The sequence below is a fragment of the Felis catus genome, chromosome B3 (genome assembly GCF_018350175.1).
Source record: "Felis catus isolate Fca126 chromosome B3, F.catus_Fca126_mat1.0, whole genome shotgun sequence".
Classification (NCBI taxonomy): domain Eukaryota; kingdom Metazoa; phylum Chordata; class Mammalia; order Carnivora; family Felidae; genus Felis; species Felis catus.
Genome location: NC_058373.1, coordinates 132,029,416 through 132,050,307, shown reverse-complemented (window position 1 = coordinate 132,050,307; position 20,892 = coordinate 132,029,416). Strand labels below are relative to the sequence as shown.

Genomic DNA, 20,892 nt, shown 5'->3' with positions numbered 1-20,892 from the left:
TTTGAAAACCAGAGGGGTTGAATTCCGCACATTCTTAGTCAGCAGGGTTTAACACCTGGAACTTTAAAAATCAGCCCTGGAGGGGCAGGGGCACCTGTGTGGCTCAGTAGATTAAGCATCCAACTTTGGCTCAGGTCATGATCTCGCAGTTCTTGGGGAGAGAAGATAACAACACACACGAGTGGGATGGGGACAGGCATCTCGTCTGACTGCAAGCCCTGCCCAGCAATGAAAGCTTCTCAGGGGACAACACAGGGAAAGTTCCCTGTAGTTTGGTGCCACTACATCTCTGGCAAATACCTGGTCTGACTCAACTTAAGCCCAAGGTGGCCCTAGACTGGTCCACTAAGAACACAGGGATAAACCCTGCCCATAGTCAGCAAAGAGAGCCATTGCAGATGACTGGATTGAGGGCAAAAGCTGCTCAGCAACCATAGCAGGGCACAGGCAACACACACAGGAGATGCTCCCGAAGTAAATGGACATTGCACTGCAGAGCACCACAGGACCTCTTTTTCACAAGGCCACCTCTCTTTCTTTTCTTTTTTCTTCTCTTTTCTTTTCTTTTTTCTTTCTTTCAGAGCATGCGACCAGAAAAAGGGCAGAGGGAGAGAAAGAGAATCCAAGCAGGCTCCACGCTCAGCACGGAGTCTGACATGGGGCTCAGTCCCATGACCCTGGGATCATGACCTGAGCCAAAATTAAGAGTTGTGTGTTTAAACGATTGGGCCACCCAGGTGCCCCTAAGACCACTACTTTCAAGAGCAGGAGGTGTGGCTGACTTTCCTAACATGTAGAAATAGACATAGAGAGTTAGACAAATGAGAAGAGAGGGATATGTCCCAAGTGAAAGAAGGGGACAAAATCACAACAAGAGAGCTAAATGAAATGGAGATAATGAGCATGGCTGATAGAGAATTTAAAGTAATGGTCATAAAGATACTCGCTGCACTTGAGAAAAGAGTAGATGATCTCAATGAGACCCTTAATAAAGAGATAGAAAACATAAAAACCAATCAGAGATGAAGAGCTCAATAACTGAAATTGAAAATACACTAGATGGAATAAATAGTACAGTAGAGGAAGCAGAAGCATGGATTAGCGACCCATAGGACAGAATAATGGAAAGCAATCAGTCTGAACAGGAGAGACAAAAAATAATAAATGAAAATAGACTTAGGGAACTTAGTGACACCATCAAGTGTAATAACATTTGCGTTATAGGGATCCCAAAGGAGAAGAGAAAGAAAGAGTGGTATAACATTTATTTGAAGAAATAATAACTGTAAACTTCTCGAATCTGGGAAAGGAAACAGAAATCCATATCCAGGACGTGCAGAGAACCCCCAACAAAACCAACCCAAAGAGGTTCACACCAAGACACATAGTAATTAAAATGACAAAAAGGAGTGACAAAGAATTTTAAGGGCAGCAACAGAAGACAGTTATATACCAGAAAAACCCCATAAGGCTATCACCAGATTTTTAGCAGACACTTTGCAGACTAGAAGGGATTGGCATGATATATTTAGAGTGCTGAAAGAAAAAAAAAACCTGCAGCCAAGAATACTGTATCCAGCAAGGCTGCACCTCAGCGTAGGAGAGTTTCCCAGACAAGCAAAGGCTAAAGGAATTCATTATCATTAAGCCAGCCCTGTAAGAATTATTAAAGGGGATGTTCTGAGTGGAAAGAAAAGATCATAAGTAAGAGTAAGAAAAGTAGGAAGCACAAAAGCAGTAAAATTAAGTATATTTACAAAAATCAGTCAAGGGATTTACAAATAAAAGGAAGTAAAGTATGACACCACGTACCTAAAATGGGGAGAAGAGTAAGTGGGGAGAAGAGTAAAGAATGGATTCAAACTTAAGCATCCATCAACTTAAGATAGAGTGCTAGAAGCATAAGGTGTTATATACAAACCTAATGGTAATACCAAATCAAAACCCAGTAGTAGATATGAAAAAAATAAAGAGAAGGGAATCTACATGTATCACTAAAGAAAGCCAGCAAACCATGAGAGAAGAGAGCAAGGGCAGAAAGGAATAGAGATAGAGAAGAACTACAAAATCAACCATAAACAAGTAACAAAATGGCAATAAGTACATACCTATCAGCAATTACTTTGAATGTAAATGGACTAAACACTCTCATCAGAAGACCTAGAGTGACAGAATGGATAAAAAAAAAATAAGACCTCTCTATATGCTTCCTATAAGAGACTCATTTCAGACCTTAGTACACCTGCAGATTGCAAGTGAAGGAATGGAAAACCATTTCTCATGCAAATGAAAGTAAAAAGGGAGCCAGGGTAGCCAATACTTACATTGGACAAAATAGACTTTAAAACAAAGACAGTAACAAGAGACGAAGAAAGACAGGGTATGCTTAAAAAGGAACAATCCAACGAGAAGATAGAGCAACTGTAAATATTTATGCACCCAACATGGGAGTACCTAAATACATACAGTAGTTAAATGCATATAAAAGAGGTAATCGATAGTAATAAGATAACAGTAGGGGACTTTAACACCCCACTTATATTTGTGGATACATCCAAACAGAAAATCAACAAGGAAACAGTGATTTCGAATAACACTGGACCAGAAGGATTTAACAGATACATTTAGAACATTCCATCCTAAAACAGAATACACATTCTTTTCAAGTGCACATTAAGTAGTCTTCAGAATAGATCACATATTAGGCACAAAACAAGTCTCATCAACTGAAAATAATGATTGGGTCAACCAAGAAATGAAAGAAGAAAGAAAAAAAAATACTTGGAGACCAATGAAAATGAAAACAGAACAATCCAAAATCTTTGGTATGCAGCAAAAGCAGTTCTAAGAGAGAAGTTTATAGCAAAACAGGCCTGGAGCAAGAAAAATCTCAAACAACCTAACCCTACCTAAAAGAGAAAAAGAACCGACAAAACCCAAATCCAGCAGAAGGAAGAAAAAAACAAAGATTAGAGCTGAAATAAACAAAATAGAAACTAAAGAAACGATGGAACAGATCAATGAAACCAGGAGCTGGTTCTTTGAAAAGATCAACAAAACTGATAAACCTCCAGCCAGATTTATTAAGGGAGAAAAAAAAAAAAACCAACTCAAAATCAGAAACAAAAGAGGAGAAATTACCAACACCACAGAAATAAAAGACTTGTAAGAGAAGAGTATGAAAAATAATATGCCAAACAAATAATATGACAACCTAGAAGAAAAGGATAAATTCCTAGAAACATACAACCTATCGAAACTGAAACAGGGGGGCACCTGGGTGGCTCAGTTGATTAAGGGACCAACTTAGGCTCAGGTCATGATCTCACAGTTTGTGAGTTCAAGCCCCGCGTTGGGCTCTGTGCTGACAGCTCAGAGCCTGGAGCCTACTTCGGATTCTGTGTCACCCCTCTCTCTACCCCTCCCCTGCTCACTCTCTGTGTCTCTCTGTCTCTCAATAATAAATAAATGTTAAAAAAATTAAAAAAAAAACTGAAACAGGAAGAAATAGAAAATTTGGAGGAATCCTGGGAAGATGGCGGCGTAGGAGGACGCTGGGCTCACCGCGCATCCTGCTGATCACTTAGATTCCACCTACACTTGCCTAAATAACCCAGAAAACCGCCAGAAGACTAGCAGAATGGAGTCTCTGGAGCCAAGAGCAGACGAGAGGCCCACGGAAGAGGGTGGGAAGGGCGGAGAGGCGGTGCGCGCTCCACAGAATGGGGGGAGGGAGCCGGGGCGGAGGGGCGGCTCAGTGGCCAAGCAGAGCCCCCGTGTCTGGCTTGCAAAAGTGGAGGGGCCAGACAGAGTGTGTTCCGACAGCAAGCGGGACTTGACATCTGGAAGGTTATAAGCTAACAGCTTTGCTCGGAGAGCGAGAGCAGGAGGGCTGGAGGACAACGGGAGGGAGAGTTGTTGAGCCTCTGACGACAGAGCTCAGCTTGGCCGGGAACAAAGACGCTCGCCAGCACCATCTCCCTCGCCCATCCCCCAGCCAAAATCCAAAGGGAACTGGTTCCCATCATGGAACTTGCTTGCACCGTGCAAACACCCAACGCTGTGCTTCTGCAGATCCATCCCTCCGGCGGGTCTGACTCCCTCCGGTGCCGCAGGGCCCCTCCCGAAGCGGATCTCCAAAGGAAAAGCGAGCTGAGCCTTCCCCTCCCACCCCTGTGCACCTTGCCAATCCACCCCAGCTAATATGCCAGATCCCCAGCACCACAAGCCTGCCAGTGTGCAAGTAACCCAGACGGCCACACCACCCCACAGTGAATCCCGCCCCTAGGAGAGGGGAAGAGAAGGCACACACCAGTCTGACTGTGGCCCCAGCGGTGGGCTGGGAGCAGACATCAGGTCTGACTGCGTCCCCACCCACCAACGCAAGTTATTCAAGACAGCACAGGGGAAGTGCCCCGCAGTCCTGCACCACTCCAGGGACTACCCAAAATGACAAAACAGAAGAATTCCCCTCAAAAAAACCTCCAGGAAATAACGACAGCTAACGAACTGATCAAAGATGATTTAAATAATAGAAAGTGAATTTAGAATAATAGTCATAAAATTGATCGCTGGGCTTGAAAACAGTATAAAGGACAGCAGAGAATCTCTTGCTACAGAGATCAAGGGACTAAGGAACAGCCAGGAGGAGCTAAAAAATGTGATCAATGAACTGCAAAATAAAATGGAGACAACTACGGCTCTGATTGAAGAGGTAGAGGAAAGAATAGGTGAACTAGAAGATAAAATTATGGGAAAAGAAGAAGCTGAGAAAAAGAGAGAGAAAAAAAATCCAGGAGTACAAGGGGAAAATTAGAGAACTAAGTGATGCACTAAAGAGAAATAATCTATGCATAATTGGTATTCCAGAGGAGGAAGAGAGAGAGAAAGGTGCTGAAGGTGTACTTGAAGAAATAATAGCTGAGAACTTCCCGGATCTGGGGAAGGAAAAAGGCATTGAAATCCAAGAGGCACAGAGAACTCCCTTCAGACGTAACTTGAATCGATCTTCTGCACGACATATCATAGTGAAACTGGCAAAATACAAGGATAAAGAGAAAATTCTGAAAGCAGCTAGAGATAAACGTGCTCTAACATACAAAGGGAAACCTATAAGACTCGTGACTGTTCTCTACTGAAACTTGGCAGGCCAGAAAGGAATGGCAGGAGATCTTCAATGTGATGAACAGAAAAAATGTGCAGCCGAGAATCCTTTATCCAGCAAGTCTGTCATTTAGAATAGAAGGAGAGATAAAGGTCTTCCCAAACAAACAAAAATTGAAGGAATTCGTCACCACTAAACCAGCCCTACAAGAGATCCTAAGGGGGATCCTGTGAGACAAAGTACCAGAGTCATCGCTACAAGCATGAAACCTACGGACATCACAATGACTCTAAACCCATATCTTTCTGTAATAACACTGAATGTAAATGGACTAAATGAGCCAACCAAAAGACATAGGGTATCAGAATGGATAACAAGACCCATCTATTTGCTGTCTACAAGACACTCATTTTAGACCTGAGAACACCTTCAGATTGAGAGTGAGGGGATGGAGAACTATTTATCATGCCACTGGAAGTCAAAGCTGGAGTAGCCATACTTACATCAGACAAACTAGACTTTAAATCAAAGGCTGTAACGAGAGATGAAGAAGGGCATTATATAATAATCACAGGGTCTATCCATCAGGAAGAGCTAACAATTGTAAATGTCTATGCGCCGAATACGGGAGCCCCCAAATATATAAAACAATTACTCATAAACATAAGCAACCTTATTGATAAGAATGTGGTAATTGCAGGGGACTTTAACACTCCACTTACAGAAATGGATAGATCATCTAGACACACGGTCAATAAAGAAACAAGGGCCCTGAATGATACATTGGATCAGATGGACTTGACAGATATAGTTAGAACTCTGCATCCCAAAGCAACAGAATATACTTTCTTCTCGAGTGCACATGGAACATTCTCCAAGATAGATCACATACTGGATCACAAAACAGCCCTTCATAAGTATACAAGAATTAAAATCATACCATGCATACTTTCCGACCACAATGCGATGAAGCTTGAAATCAACCACAGGAAAAAGTCTGGAAAACCTCCAAAAGCATGGAGGTTAAAGAACACCCTACTAAAGAATGAATGGGTCAACCAGGCAATTAGAGAAGAGATTTAAAAATATATGGAAACAAATGAAAATGAAAATACAGCAATCCAAATGCTTTGGGATGCAGTGAAGGCAGTCCTGAGAGGAAAATACATTGCAATCCAGGCCTATCTCAAGAAACAAGAAAATCCCAAATACAAAATCTAACAGCACACCTAAAGGAAATAGAAGCAGAACAGCAAAGGCAGCCTAAACCCAGCAGAAGAAGAGAAATAATAAAGATCAGAGCAGAAATAAACAATATAGAATTTAAAAAAAACTGTAGAGCAGATCAACGAAACCAAGAGTTGGTTTTTTGAAAAAATAAACAAAATTGATAAATCTCTAGCCAGGCTTCTCAAAAAGAAAAGGGAGATGACCCAAACAGATAAAATCATGAATGAAAATGGAATTATTACAACCAATCCCTCAGAGATACAAGCAATTATCAGGGAATACTATGAAAAATTATATGCCAACAAACTGGACAACCTGGAAGAAACGGACAAATTCCTAAACACCCACACGCTTCCAAAACTCAATCAGGAGGAAATAGAAAGCTTGAACAGACCCATAACCAGCAAAGAAATTGAATCAGTCATCAAAAATCTCCCAACAAATAAGAGTCCAGGACCAGATGGCTTCCCCGGGGAGTTCTACCAGACGTTTAAAGCAGAGATAATACCTATCCTTCTCAAGCTATTCCAAAAAATAGAAAGGGAAGGAAAACTTCCAGACTCATTCTATGAAGCCAGTATTACTTTGATTCCTAAACCAGACAGAGACCCAGTGGAAAAAGAGAACTACAGGCCAATATCCCTGATGAATATGGATGCAAAAATTCTCAATAAGATACTAGGAAACCAAATTCAACAGCATATAAAAAGAAATATTCACCATGATCAAGTGGGATTCATTCCTGGGATGCAGGGCTGGTTCAACATTCGCAAATCAATCAGTGTGATACATCACATTAATAAAAGAAAAGATAAGAACCATATGATCCTGTCAGTCGATGCAGAAAAGGCCTTTGGTAAAATTCAGCAACGTTTCTTAATAAAAACCCTCGAGAAAGTCGGGATAGAAGGAACATACCTAAAGATCATAAAAGCCATTTATGAAAAGCCCACAGCTAACATCATCCTCAATGGGGAAAAACTGAGAGCTTTTTCCCTGAGATCAGGAACACGACAGGGATGTCCGCTCTCACCGCTGTTGTTTAACATAGTGTTGGAAGTTCTAGCATCAGCAATCAGACAACAAAAGGAAATCAAAGGCATCAAAATTGGCAAAGATGAAGTCAAGCTTTCACTTTTTGCAGATGACATGATATTATACATGGAAAATCTGAGAGACTCCACCAGAAGTCTGCTAGAACTGATACATGAATTTAGCAAAGTCGCAGGATACAAAATCAATGTACAGAAATCAGCTGCATTCTTATACACTAAGAATGAAGCAACAGAAAGACAAAGAAACTGATCCCGGGGCGCCTGGGTGGCGCAGTCGGTTAAGCGTCCGACTTCAGCCAGGTCACGATCTCGCGGTCCGGGAGTTCGAGCCCCGCGTCAGGCTCTGGGCTGATGGCTCGGAGCCTGGAGCCTGTTTCCGATTCTGTGTCTCCCTCTCTCTCTGCCCCTCCCCGTTCATGCTCTGTCTCTCTCTGTCCCAAAAATAAATAAAAAACGTTGAAAAAAAAATTAAAAAAAAAAAAAAAAAAAGAAACTGATCCCATTCACAATTGCACCAAGAAGCATAAAATACCTAGGAATAAATCTAACCAAAGATGTACAAGATCTGTATGCTGAAAACTATAGAAAGCTTATGAAGGAAATTGAAGAAGATATAAAGAAATGGAAAAACATTCCGTGCTCATGGTTTGGAAGAATAAATATTGTCAAAATGTCAATACTACCCAAAGCTATCTACACATTCAATGCAATCCCAATCAAAATTGCAGCAGCATTCTTCTCGAAACTAGAACAAGCAATCCTAAAATTCATATGGAACCACAAAAGGCCCCGAATAGCCAAAGTAATTTTGAAGAAGAAGACCAAAGCAGGAGGCATCACAATCCCAGACTTTAGCCTCTACTACAAAGCTGTCATCATCAAGACAGCATGGTACTGGCACAAAAACAGACACATAGACCAATGGAATAGAATAGAAACCCCAGAACTAGACCCACAAACGTATGGCCAACTCATCTTTGACAAAGCAGGAAAGAACATCCAATGGAAAAAAGACAGTCTCTTTAACAAATGGTGCTGGGAGAACTGGACAGCAACATGCAGAAGATTGAAACTAGACCACTTTCTCACACCATTCACAAAAATAAACTCAAAATGGATAAAGGACCTGAATGTGAGACAGGAAACCATCAAAACCCTAGAGGAGAAAGCAGGAAAAGACCTCTCTGACCTCAGCCGTAGCAATTTCTTACTTGACACATCCCCAAAGGCAAGGGAATTAAAAGCAAAAATGAACTACTGGGACCTCATGAAGATAAAAAGCTTCTGCACAGCAAAGGAAACAACCAACAAAACTAAAAGGCAACCAACGGAATGGGAAAAGATATTTGCAAATGACATATCGGACAAAGGGCTAGTATCCAAAATCTATAACGAGCTCACCAGACTCCACACCTGAAAAACAAATAATCCAGTGAAGAAATGGGCAGAAAACATGCATAGACACTTCTCTAAAGAAGACATCCGGATGGCCAACAGGCACATGAAAAGATGCTCAACGTCGCTCCTCATCAGGGAAATACAAATCAAAACCACACTCAGATATCACCTCACGCCAGTCAGAGTGGCCAAAATGAACAAATCAGGAGACTATAGATGCTGGCGAGGATGTGGAGAAACGGGAACCCTCTTGCACTGTTGGTGGGAATGCAAATTGGTGCAGCCGCTCTGGAAAGCAGTGTGGAGGTTCCTCAGAAAATTAAAAATAGACCTACCCTATGACCCAGCAATAGCACTGCTAGGAATTTACCCAAGGGATACAGGAGTACTGATGCATAGGGGCACTTGTACCCTAATGTTTATAGCAGCACTCTCAACAATAGCCAAATGATGGAAAGAGCCTAAATGTCCATCAACTGATGAATGGATAAAGAAACTGTGGTGTATATACACAATGGAGTACTACGTGGCAAGGAGAAAGCATGAAATATGGCCCTTTGTAGCAACATGGATGGAACTGGAGAGTGTGATGCTAAGTGAAATAAGCCATACAGAGAAAGACAGATACCATATGGTTTCACTCTTATGTGGATCCTGAGAAACTTAACAGAAACCCATGGGGGAGGGGAAGGGAAAAAAAAAAAAGAGGTTAGATTGGGAGAGAGCCAAAGCATAAGAGACTCTTAAAAACTGAGAACAAACTGAAGGTTGATGGGGGGTTGGAGGGAGGGGAGGGTGGGTGATGGGTATTGAGGAGGGCACCTTTTGGGATGAGCACTGGGTGTTGTATGGAAACCAATTTGACAATAAACTTCAGATACTGAAAAAAAAAAATTTGAACAGACTGATGACCAGCAATGAAATTGTACCACTTATCCAAAAATTCTCAACAAACAACAGTTTAGGATCAGATGGCTTCACAGGCAAATTCTACCAAACACTTAAAGAAGAGTTAATATCTATTTTTCTCAAACTTTTCTAAAAAAAAGAAGAGGAAAGAAAGCTTCCAAATTTGTTTTATGAGGCCAGCATTACCTTGATACCAAAACCAGATAAAGATACCACAAAAAAAGAGAACTGCAGGCCAATATCTCTGATGAATATAGATGCGATAATACTCAACAAAATATTAGCAAACCAAATCCAACAATATATTTTTTTAAGTTTATTTATTTTGAGAGAGACAGCATGAGCATGGGGAGGGGCAGAGAGAGAGGGAGAGAATCCCAAGCAGGTTTTGTGCCCCCAACATCCGTTCATAATAAAAACTTTCAACAAAGGTTTGGAGGGGATATACCTCAACATAATAAAGGCTATATATGAAAACCCCACAGCTAACATCATAATTAATGGTGAAAAATTGAGAGTTTTCCCCATAAGGTCAGGAACAAGACCGGGATGTCCATTCTTACCAGTTTTATTCGACGTAGGACTTGTAAGTCCTAGCCACAGCAGTGAGACTAGAAAAAGAAATAAAAGACACCCAAACTGGTAAGAAAAAGTAAAACATTCACTCTTTGCAGATGACTATGTATGGAAAACCCTAAAACTCCACCAAAAAACTGCTAGAACTGATAAATGAATTTCAGTAAGGTCATAGGATACAAAATCAATATACAGAAATCTGTTGCATTTCTATACACTAATAATGAAGGAGCAGAAGGAGAAATTAAGAAAATAATCCCATTTACAACTGCACCCCAAAATAATAAAATACCAGGGTGCCTGGCTGACTCAGTCGTTAGAGCATGTGACTCTTGATCTCAGGGTTGTAAATTTGAGCCCAGTGTTGGGTGTAGAAATTACTTAAAAATCTAAAAAAAAATACCTAGATATAAATTTAACCAAGCAGGCGAAAGACCTGTACTCTGAAAACTATAATGATGAAAGAAATTAAGGGGGCATCTGGGTAGCTCAGTCAGTTAAACATCTGACTCTTGATTTTGGCTCAGATCATGGTCTCCATGGGTCATGGAATCGAGCCCTGCGTCGGGCTCTGTGCTGATAGCATGGAGCCTGCTTGGGATTCTCTTTCTCTCTCTCTGTCCCTCCCCCATGCTCGCTCGCTCTCGCTCTCTCGCTCTCTCTCTCTCAATATAAATAAGTATTAAAGAAAAAAATTTAGGATGACACAAACACATGGAAAGATATTCCATACTCACAGATTGGAAGAACACATACTGTTAAAATGTCCGTACTACCCTAAGTAGTCTACAGATTCAACACAATTCCTATCGCAATACCAACAGCATTTTCGCTAACCTAGAACCAAATAATAGTAAAATTTGTATGGAACCACAAAGGACCCCAAGTAGCCAAAGCAGTCTTGAAAAAGAACAAAGCTGGAGGTATCACAATCCCAGATTTCAAGATATACTACAAAGCTGTAGTAATCAAACCAGTATGGTTCTAGAACAAAAACAGACACATGGATCAATGGAATAGGATAAAGAGCTCAGAATAAACCCGTGATTATATGGCCAATTAATCTTCAACAAAAGAGGCAAGAATATGCAATGGGAAAAAGACAGTCTCTTTAACAAATGGTGTTGGGAAAACTGGACAGCTACATGCAGAAGAATGAAACTGGACCATTTTCTTATAACCATACACAAAAATAAAGTCAAAGTGGATTAAGGATCTAAATGTGAAACCTGAAACTAAAAATCCTAGAAGAGAGCACAGGCAGTAATTTCTCTGACATTGGCCATAGCAACATTTTTCTAGATAGGCCTCCTAAGGCAAGGGAAACAAAATCAAAAATAAACTATTGGGACAGCTTCAAAATAAAAAGGTTCTGCGCAGCAAAGGAAACAACCAACAAAACTAAAAGACCCCCTATTGAATAGGAGAAGATATTTGCAAATGATATATCTGATAAAGGGCTAGTATTAAAAAAAATACAAAGAATACACATCTCAAGGTGCTTGGGTGGTTCAGTTGGTTAAGTGTCCGACTTTGGCGGAGGTCGTGATCTTGCAGTTTGTGAGTTCAAGCCCCGCATCGTGCTCTGTGCTGACAGCTCGGAGCCTGGAGCCTGCTTCAGATTCTGTGTCTCCCTCTCTCTCTGCCCCTCCCTGCTCACGCTCTGTCTCTGTCTCTCAATAATAAATAAACGTTAAAAAAATAATAAAAAAAAGAATACACATCTCAACACCAAAAAAAATAATCTATTAAAAATGGTCAAAAGACAGGGGCGCCTGGGTGGCTCAGTTAAGCATCTGACTTTGGCTCAGGTCATGATTTCATAGTTTGTAAGTTCAAGCCCCACATCGGGCTGTCTTTTTTCAGTGCAAGGTCTGCTTTGGATCCTCTGTCTCCCTCTCTCTCTGCACCTCCCCCACTTTCACATGCTCTCTGTCAAAAATAAATAACATTAACAAGACTTTTTAAAAATGTGCAGAAGACATGAACAGACATTTCTCCAAAGAAGAAATACAAGGGGTCAACAGACACATGAAAAGATGCTCAGTATCACTCATCATAGGGAACTGCAAATCAAAACCGCAATGAGATATCATGTCACACCTGTCGGAATGACTAAAATCAAAAACACAAGAAACAAGTGTTGGCGAGGATGTGGAGAAAAAGTAACTCTCATGCACTGTTGGTGGGAATGCAAACTGGTGCAGCCACTGTGGAAAACACTATGGAAGTTCCTCAAAAAATTAAAAACAATTACCGTATGATCCAGTAATTCCACTACTGGGTATTTACCCAAAGAATATGAAAACAATAATTCAAAAAGATATGTGCACTCCTGTGGTTATTGCATCATTATTTTTAATACCCAAATTATGGGAGCAGCCCAAGTGTCCATCAATAGATGATAAAGAAGATGTGGTATATATACAATGGAAATATTAGCCATAAAACAGAGTGAAAGCTTGCCATTTGCCACAACATGAACGGATCTAGAGTGTGTAATGCTAAGTGGTATCGTCGGAGAAAGACAAATATCCTACGATTTCACTTATATGTGGAATTTAAACAACAAAACAAATGAACAAAGGGGAAAAAAAGAGACCAAAAAACAGACTCTTAACTATGGAGAACAAACTGAGGGGAAGTGGGTGGGGGAATGGGTAAAATAGGTAAGGGGATTAACAGTATACTTCTCATGATGAGCAATGAGTAATATATGGAACTATTGAGTCCCTGTATTGTACACCTGAAACCGCTGTAACAGGGTATGTTAATTACACTGGAATTTTTTTAAAAGAAGGAACTTAATGAGAGAAAGGTGGTAATGTTCACTGAATGCTTTTAAATAGGATTAATTCTATGCAGTTTTACGTATATGATTATAAAACAATTTAAATGTCATAATAAACCATGAAAGAAAATATTTTAAAAAGTTAAACATCCTGACTACATATATATATATTTATATTTTATGTATGTTTATTTTATTTATTTATTTATTTATTTTATTTATTTATTTTTAAGGAAAGCTTTTACAGGTCAACACTGGTGCTAAAGAACAATTATTCTTTGAAGCTCCCAGAGGGAAAAAACAAACCATTCCCAGTGTGGAGGTAGGAAAATAATAGTGTTTGCAATGTTGTGAATATGACTAGGTGGTTAGAAAACTGATGCCTGACTTTTATTGTTTACATAGGAAGCCTGTTCTCAAATTATTCAAATCACGGATGTTCTTTCCGTGAGTTTATTTTACTGGCCTAGACTATTAGATGAGTAGAAGAAGAGGTGCTGTATTAAGAAAAGGAATAAATACTTTTATGTCTAGCTGTGCTTCAGTTGCTTTTCTCAAAGAGAAGCAAACATAGACACGCTATCTTAGGTGGGAGTATTGCATGTCTATCAAATCTTTTGGAACCCACATGCCTAAGATGTTTGTTGGCAAATTTAAAGAAAAAGAAAAAAGGAAAAGAATGTGTTTGGCTTTTTTTCTTCATGATCTTTTTTTTTTAAGTTTATTTATTTATTTTGAGAGACAGCAAGAGTAGTGGAGGGGCAGAGAGAAAGAGAGAGAGAGAGAGAGAGAAAACCCAAGCAGGCTTTGTGCCATCAGCATGGAGCTAGATGCAGTCTTGATCCCACGAATGGTGATATCATGACCTGAGCTGAAACCAAGACCAGATGCTTAACCAACTGGGCCACCCAGGCACCCTGTGTTTGGTTTTGTGACTGATGGTATTAGCATAATTTTTTGACAGGGCTGAAGAAGAGAGGCTAAACGCATTTAATATTAAAGTGGCTTAATAAAGAGAAGGTCTGTCAGTAAAGTTCTGAATTTCCAGTAATGATTAACTGGAAAACATGCCTCTAAAGTATTAGAAATTTAGACATGAGGTATAAACTACTTGATTATTCTAAGAGCAGAAACTGTCTTATTATCACTGAATTCTCAGCATGTAAAACATACAGGTGTATAATAAGTACATGTTGAATAATGTTATGTTAAAATTTTTCTACAGGGACAAGTGGCCTTGGGAAGCTACAAAAAACAAGAAAACTAATAATTTAACTATTTTTGTTAAAATTTTAATTTTACTTGTGACATATATAATTATAAAGAAACACTCAGATTTTTGTTGTTAATTTTTAAGGTTTAGATATTACAAAGTTACAGCCTTTTTTTCCTTTTTAGGTAGAAAAAATTTGTTGGGCATCATGGACAAGTGTGCTTGGTTTATGCTGTGAAGGAATTTGGCCGGTAATTGGAGAAGTCACAGATATAACTGCCTCTTGCCTCACCAGTGACAAAATGGTCCTAGCTACTGGGGATGATTTGGGATTTGTGAAGTTATTTAGATATCCTGCTAAAGTATGTGTTTTTCTTTAACTCGCATAATGATCTTAATTATAAAAATGGTTAAGGTCGTGTGCTTTCATAGTATTTCATTGTTGTAATGAGTATTACATATGTAATATGAAAAGTTTAGAATCCTATTTTTGACATCATATTTATAGCTTTTTAAAAAATGTTTACTTATGAGGTGTCTGGGTGGCTCAGTCGGTTGAGCATCAGACTTCGGCTCAGGTCATGATCCCATGGCTGACAAGTTCGAGCCCCATGTCAGGTGCTATGCTGACAGCTCAGAGCCTGGAGCCTGCTTCAGGCTCTGTGTCTCCGTCTCTTTCTGCCCCTCCCCGCTCATGCTCTGTCTCTCACTGTCTCAAAAATAAATATAAACATTTAAAAAATTATTTAAAAAAATGTTTACTTATTTTGGGAAAGAGAGTGCACACACATTTGAGTTGGGGAAGGGCAGAGAGAGAGAGAATCCCAAGCAGGCTGTATGCTGTCAGTGCAGAGCCCGACCTGGGGCTCGATCCCATAAACCCTGGGATCATGACCTGAGTCAAAATCAAGAGTTGGATGCTTAACCTACTGAGTCCACCCAGGCACCTGTATAGCTTTTACTTAGAATTAGTATTATAATTTATGATTTCATGCCTTAAGTTATATTGTACGGTGTTTCTCAATATTGAGTAATATAAATATCCCTTTTAGAAAAAACATTTCTTTTATCTCTAATATTAAATAATTTTAGTATTCTTTTGGTTAAATATATACCATTAACAGTAAATGCAAACTATACTTATAGCTTTAAAGTTCAAAATGTTTTAACTATTAGATATAAGATACTATAAAATACCTATAAAATTAAAATAGACCTGATTCAATGTAATGAATGATGTTATGTTGCTAAAACTAGATTGTACAGAACCTTTGGAGTGCTATATGCCAGTGCTGTGTGAAGATTGAATTCTCTTATTGCTTTCTCCTCTTTTCAAACTACTGGAAAACATTAGGCTTTCGCTTAGCATAAAAATAAAATTCATATATCAAGTCCAGATGCATTAATTCTTAATTGTTACTAATTCAGATGCACATTTGGCCCTTGAACAACGTGGGGGTTGGGGTGCCAACCCCCATACAGTCAAAAGTCCACATATAACCTTGACTCCCCCAAAACTTTACTAATCACCTACTGTTGACTTGAGGCCTTACTGATAGCATAAAGTCAATTAACACATATTTTGTATGTTATGTGTATTATATACTATATTCTTACAATAAAGTAAGCTAGAGAAAAGAAAATGTTATTACAAAAATAATAAGGAAGAGAAAACATTTATAGGACTGTACTGTGTTTATTGAAAAGTATTTGCATATAAATGGCTCTATGCACTTCAAACCCATGTTGTTCAAGGATCACTTATATAGTATAACCTAAACATAAACATAAATTTGAAATAGGGCACTGAAATCTTATGATATTGGTGGTCTTAAGTAACTGCTCATGTTAATATAATAAGGCATTTATTGGTCAGAAACTTCACTTCTAGCATTCTAGATGGTATAGATGCCTTAAGAATAGGTTCTAGGATAATCATCTATGGATTCCTGCTTCACTTCTGTATAACAAGAACCACAAAATCTTAGAGAAAGTATCTTCTTGCAGTGTTTCGGTGACAGATCCCTCCTTCTATTTGAGCTAGCATTTATTAGGAGTCTTTTCCAAAGAATTCACTGTTTTAGCTATCACTATATTTTAAGACATTTATTATTTTAATACCTTTGAAAAGATGTCCATCTAAAACTTATAATACATTGATCTGAAATTTACTTACTTAATTTGTTAGCGTTATGCTAGTGGTCTAGATTTAAAAGTTGTCAGTGTCTATTACTTGTGTTTTTCTTGATTTTTAAAATAAAAAATATATTTTTGTGGGTACTGCTTATAAACAAAAACACTAATGAATTGAGATGAAAGATATTTACATGAGTATATTCCAAAAGGGTTGATAATTACTTTTTGTTAATATGGCCATGCTGTACATAAGCATTTATATCCTTTTCAGTTATTGTGTCTATTTCCAGCAATTATATGTCTGCAGAGCCATTTTTTTGAACAGATATGTACTTTTCCATAGACATCTACTGTAGTTAGCTATTACTTTATTGAACATTTAAGGTATTTAAATTTTTTCACTGCTGTGGGTACTGTGGTGAAAATTTTTTGCACACATAGAATTTTCTTAGCATAGACCCCTAGAAGTGGGGGGATTGGTGAGTCAAAGGTCAGGACATTCTTATGCTTTTAATGCACAATACCATGTTGATTTTCTTTTTTTTTTTTTTTTCAACGTTTTTTTTTATTTTTTTTATTTTTGGGACAGAGAGAGACAGAGCATGAACGGGGGAGGGGCAGAGAGAGAGGGAGACACAGAATTGGAAACAGGCTCCAGGCTCCGAGCCATCAGCCCAGAGCCTGACGCGGGGCTCGAACTCACGGACCGCGAGATCGTGACCTGGCTGAAGTCGGACACTCAACCGACTGCGCCACCCAGGCGCCCCCCAAGTTGATTTTCAAAACAGTTGTGCCTGTAGTACTAACAATGTGTGGGACTACTAGTTTTATCCTGTTGTCAACAGGTTTGGAAATTGTCATTTTTTATTCTAGTGAATTTCAGTATTTTGTTTTGTTTTTTTTTTACAAGATGACTTTGTGATGATTAATTTCCAATCATATATTAAGAAAAAATTCAAAATTATAACTGACCATTTTCAAGTAATAACATTTTTGTTTTCATCTTTAGGGAAAATTTGGAAAGTTTAAGAGGTATGTGGCCCATAGTACACATGTCACAAATGTTCGCTGGACCTACGATGACAGCATGTTGGTTACCTTAGGAGGTGCAGATATGTCTTTAATGGTTTGGACAAATGAAATGGAGGGCTATCGAGAAAAAAGACCTTGTGATAGTGAAGAATCTGATACAGATTCTGAAGAAGATGGGGGTATGTCATTTTTAAATATTTTAACAAAAGTATAGAAACAATTTAGCACCACGGATTTAAACTACAGCAGTTAAACAAGTAATAATGATGTTAGAATAATTGTGGTTTTAGTCTTTGTCATCTGTTTAACACCAAAATTGATTTTATGACTCAAAAATAACATGCTGGCATGTACTGATGGCTTAAATATATTCTTTATCTACAAATGTATGATAATGCTACTTCAAGTAAGTACTAAAGTAAATTTTGTAGTATTGAACTTAGTATTTTCAAATGATTTTCATCTTTTCCTAATATACAAATAAGACCAGCTCATTATAGAAAAGTTAGAAAATACATTTTGCAAAGAAAAATAAACACAGTATCCATAATTTGACCACTCAGAGGTAACTTTTGTTAACATGTTGAGGCATTCTGTTTTTTAACAAAAATGATATTATATTGAATTTATGTTTTGTAGGCTAATATTATCTCTTAGTAATATTTCAAAAACATTTGTTACGTGTCATTAAAAATTCTACATCATTTTTATTGGCTGTATATTATTTCATAATTTGACTATAGCACAGTTTATTTAACTTATTTTATACTGTTGAACATCCTTGAATCCAATTTATAAGATCATAATAGAGCTCCTCAGTTGTAACTTAGAGAATAATTCTTATGTTTTGATGGCAGGTTATGACAGTGATGTTACAAGAGAGAATGAAATCAGTTACACCATTAGAGCCTTATCAACAAATATTCGCCCGATGTTTGGAGTCAAGCCTCATTTGCAACAGAAGGAACCCTCAGTTGATGAGAGGTAACAGTCAAATTTAAAACTAGATGAAGAAAAATATATTGGTTTTGAAAATTGAATTTAGGGGCACCTGGGTGGCTCAAATGGTTCAACTTCCGACTTTGGCTCAGGTCATGATCTCACGGCTCATGAGCTCAAGTCCCGCGTCAGGCTCTGCTGACAGCTCAGAGCCTGGAGCCTGCTTCGGATTCTGGGTCTCCCTCTCTCTCTCTCTGCCTCTCCTCTGCTCATGCTCTGTCTCTCTCTGTCTCTCAAAAATAAATAAACATTAAAAAAATTTGTAAAAAATTGAATTTACTGTTTGAATTTTTGCAAAAACTAAGTAACAGTGGTACTCTTGCATTTTACAGTTCCCAGCACCTCTTAGAAAATGTATTTGTTCTTAAATACTTTTTAGTGATGTCACTGTCTCTTGCCAATAGTGTAGGGAATATATAAAGTCTATATGATTAAAAGAATATTATTTGCTAACTTCTATTAATATATGTGAGGGGATTGTAGGAGATAATAAAAATTGAATCCAATACCAAGTATGTTTTAGGAAGCACATGAGCAGAGGTAGGATTAAAGTTTGAAAAGGCGTTTTTATCCATGCACCTTTAATCAAGGATAGAAAATCATTATTTAAAAATTTTTTTCTGGGGCATCTGGGTGGCTCAGTCAATTAAGCATAAGCATCCGACTTCAGCTCAAGTCATGATCTCGCGATTTGTGCTGACAGCTCAGAGCCTGGAGCCTGCTTCGGATTCTGGGTCTCCCTCTCTCTCTGCCCCTCCCCGGCTTGTGCTCTGTCTGTCTCTGTCTCAAAAATAAACATTAGGGGTGCCTGGGTGGCGCAGTCGGTTAAGCGTCCGACTTCAGCCAGGTCACGATCTCACGGTCCGCGAGTTCGAGCCCCGCGTCGGGCTCTGGGCTGATGGCTCAGAGCCTGGAGCCTGTTTCCGATTCTGTGTCTCCCTCTCTCTCTGCCCCTCCCCCGTTCATGCTCTGTCTCTCTCTCTGTCCCAAAAATAAATAAACGTTGAAAAAATTTAAAAAAAAAAAAAAAACATTAAAAAAAATTTTTAGTGTTAAAAAAAAAAAATTAAAAAATTTCCAGAAGGCAAGTGGAAGTAGCTTCCCATTAGAGAATGGGAATTACTGGTCTTAGTCTGGAAGCAGCAAACCAAAAATAAAGGCTGTGCACACAGCAATTTTATGAGGAGGGAGAATTTTTTAATAAAGTCTCTGAGTTGGAGGACAGGTCAAGAGAGGGATTGTGAACATAATAATCATTAGGGAATATGGAGAACTGTGAAGAGGTATATGGATCAACGAATGACATGGATTTCAAAAGTGAAGTTTTTAAGAAATGATAAAGGAAAAATTATCCAGAAACTGCAGTGAGGAACCAAGGAGGAGTAGGAGGTGGGAACAGCAGTGACGTCTTCTGTCGAAAACGGTGTTGAGGAAAACTGTTATGAGAAGTTGGTAAGAATATTTGAGGGAGAAGTTAAAATGACAAGGGAGTTCACTCACATTGGACAGAATTTGTAGAAAATTCGAGTAAATGTCTAGTCAGTGAGGGTAGTGCTGAAGGCCCCTGGGGCTCAGCTGGATAGAAATGACCAGAAAGCATTGGCAGAAGGGTTTGAGCTCGCACTGCAGCTGATGTTCAGGGAGAAGGATGGGAGGATGAGGGGCATGTTACTGATGGAGAGAGGGGAGCTAGAGATCTCTGAACTGACGAGCCGCAAAGTTCCCGCGGAAGTTCTTGGGAGTTGTTCAGTCATGCCTCCACAGCAGCTTTTCCAGGTGCCCATTTGCTGATGAATTCTCAGATAATTGCATTGGCGTCCCTTATGGATAGGGGGACAACATGGTGAGTATCCATTTTGTCATCACATATAAAGAGGCACAGTATTAAATTAGAGATAGGTTTGGGGCTTCTGGGTGACTGAGTTGGTTGAGCGTTCGACTGCGGCTCAGGTCGTGATCTCATGGTTCATGTGTTCGAGCCCCTGATGGAGCTCTGTGCTGACAGCTGGGAGCCTGGAACCTGCTTCATATTCTGTGTCTCCCTTCCTCCCTGCACCTCCCTCGCTCGTGCTCTGTCTCTCTCAAAAATAAATAAACATTAAATTTTTTTTTAAAAATCACTAACTTATAAAGTATTTAAAAAATTTTTTTAAATGTTTGTATTTACTTTTGAGACAGAGAGAGACAGAGCATGAGCAAGGGAGGGGTAGAGAGAGGAGGAGACAGAATCTGAAGCAGGCTCTAGGCTCTGAGCTGTCAGCACAGAGCCTGATGCGGGGCTCAAACTCACAGACTGGACTGTGAGATCCTGACCTGAGCTGAAGTGGGATGCTAAACCGACTGAGCCACCCAGGCGCCCCTAGGGTATTTTATAAAATGAAAAATAATGTATATAAAGAATTTAGGTAGTAAGTCTTCACCACCCCTCCCTGGGAATGAAATATAGAAA

General features: G+C 39.1%; 1 protein-coding gene across 14 annotated transcripts in view; it reads left to right on the top strand.

Annotated features, from left to right (window-relative positions):
- The window catches only part of EML5 (EMAP like 5), a 185,204-nt gene that overhangs the window by 126,625 nt on the left and 37,687 nt on the right, over window positions 1-20,892 (top strand). For 12 of the 14 annotated variants that reach the window (XM_023255930.2, XM_023255928.2, XM_023255927.2 and 9 more), the window contains 4 exons: window positions 13,297-13,385; window positions 14,462-14,638; window positions 17,422-17,623; window positions 18,302-18,428. In XM_023255930.2, the coding sequence (XP_023111698.1) occupies window positions 13,297-13,385; window positions 14,462-14,638; window positions 17,422-17,623; window positions 18,302-18,428 (595 nt within the window). Of the gene's footprint in view, window positions 1-13,296; window positions 13,390-14,461; window positions 14,639-17,421; window positions 17,624-18,301; window positions 18,429-20,892 lie in introns of those variants that run through there. The other 2 variants (XR_006599905.1, XM_045060353.1) reach the window with 2 other exon arrangements.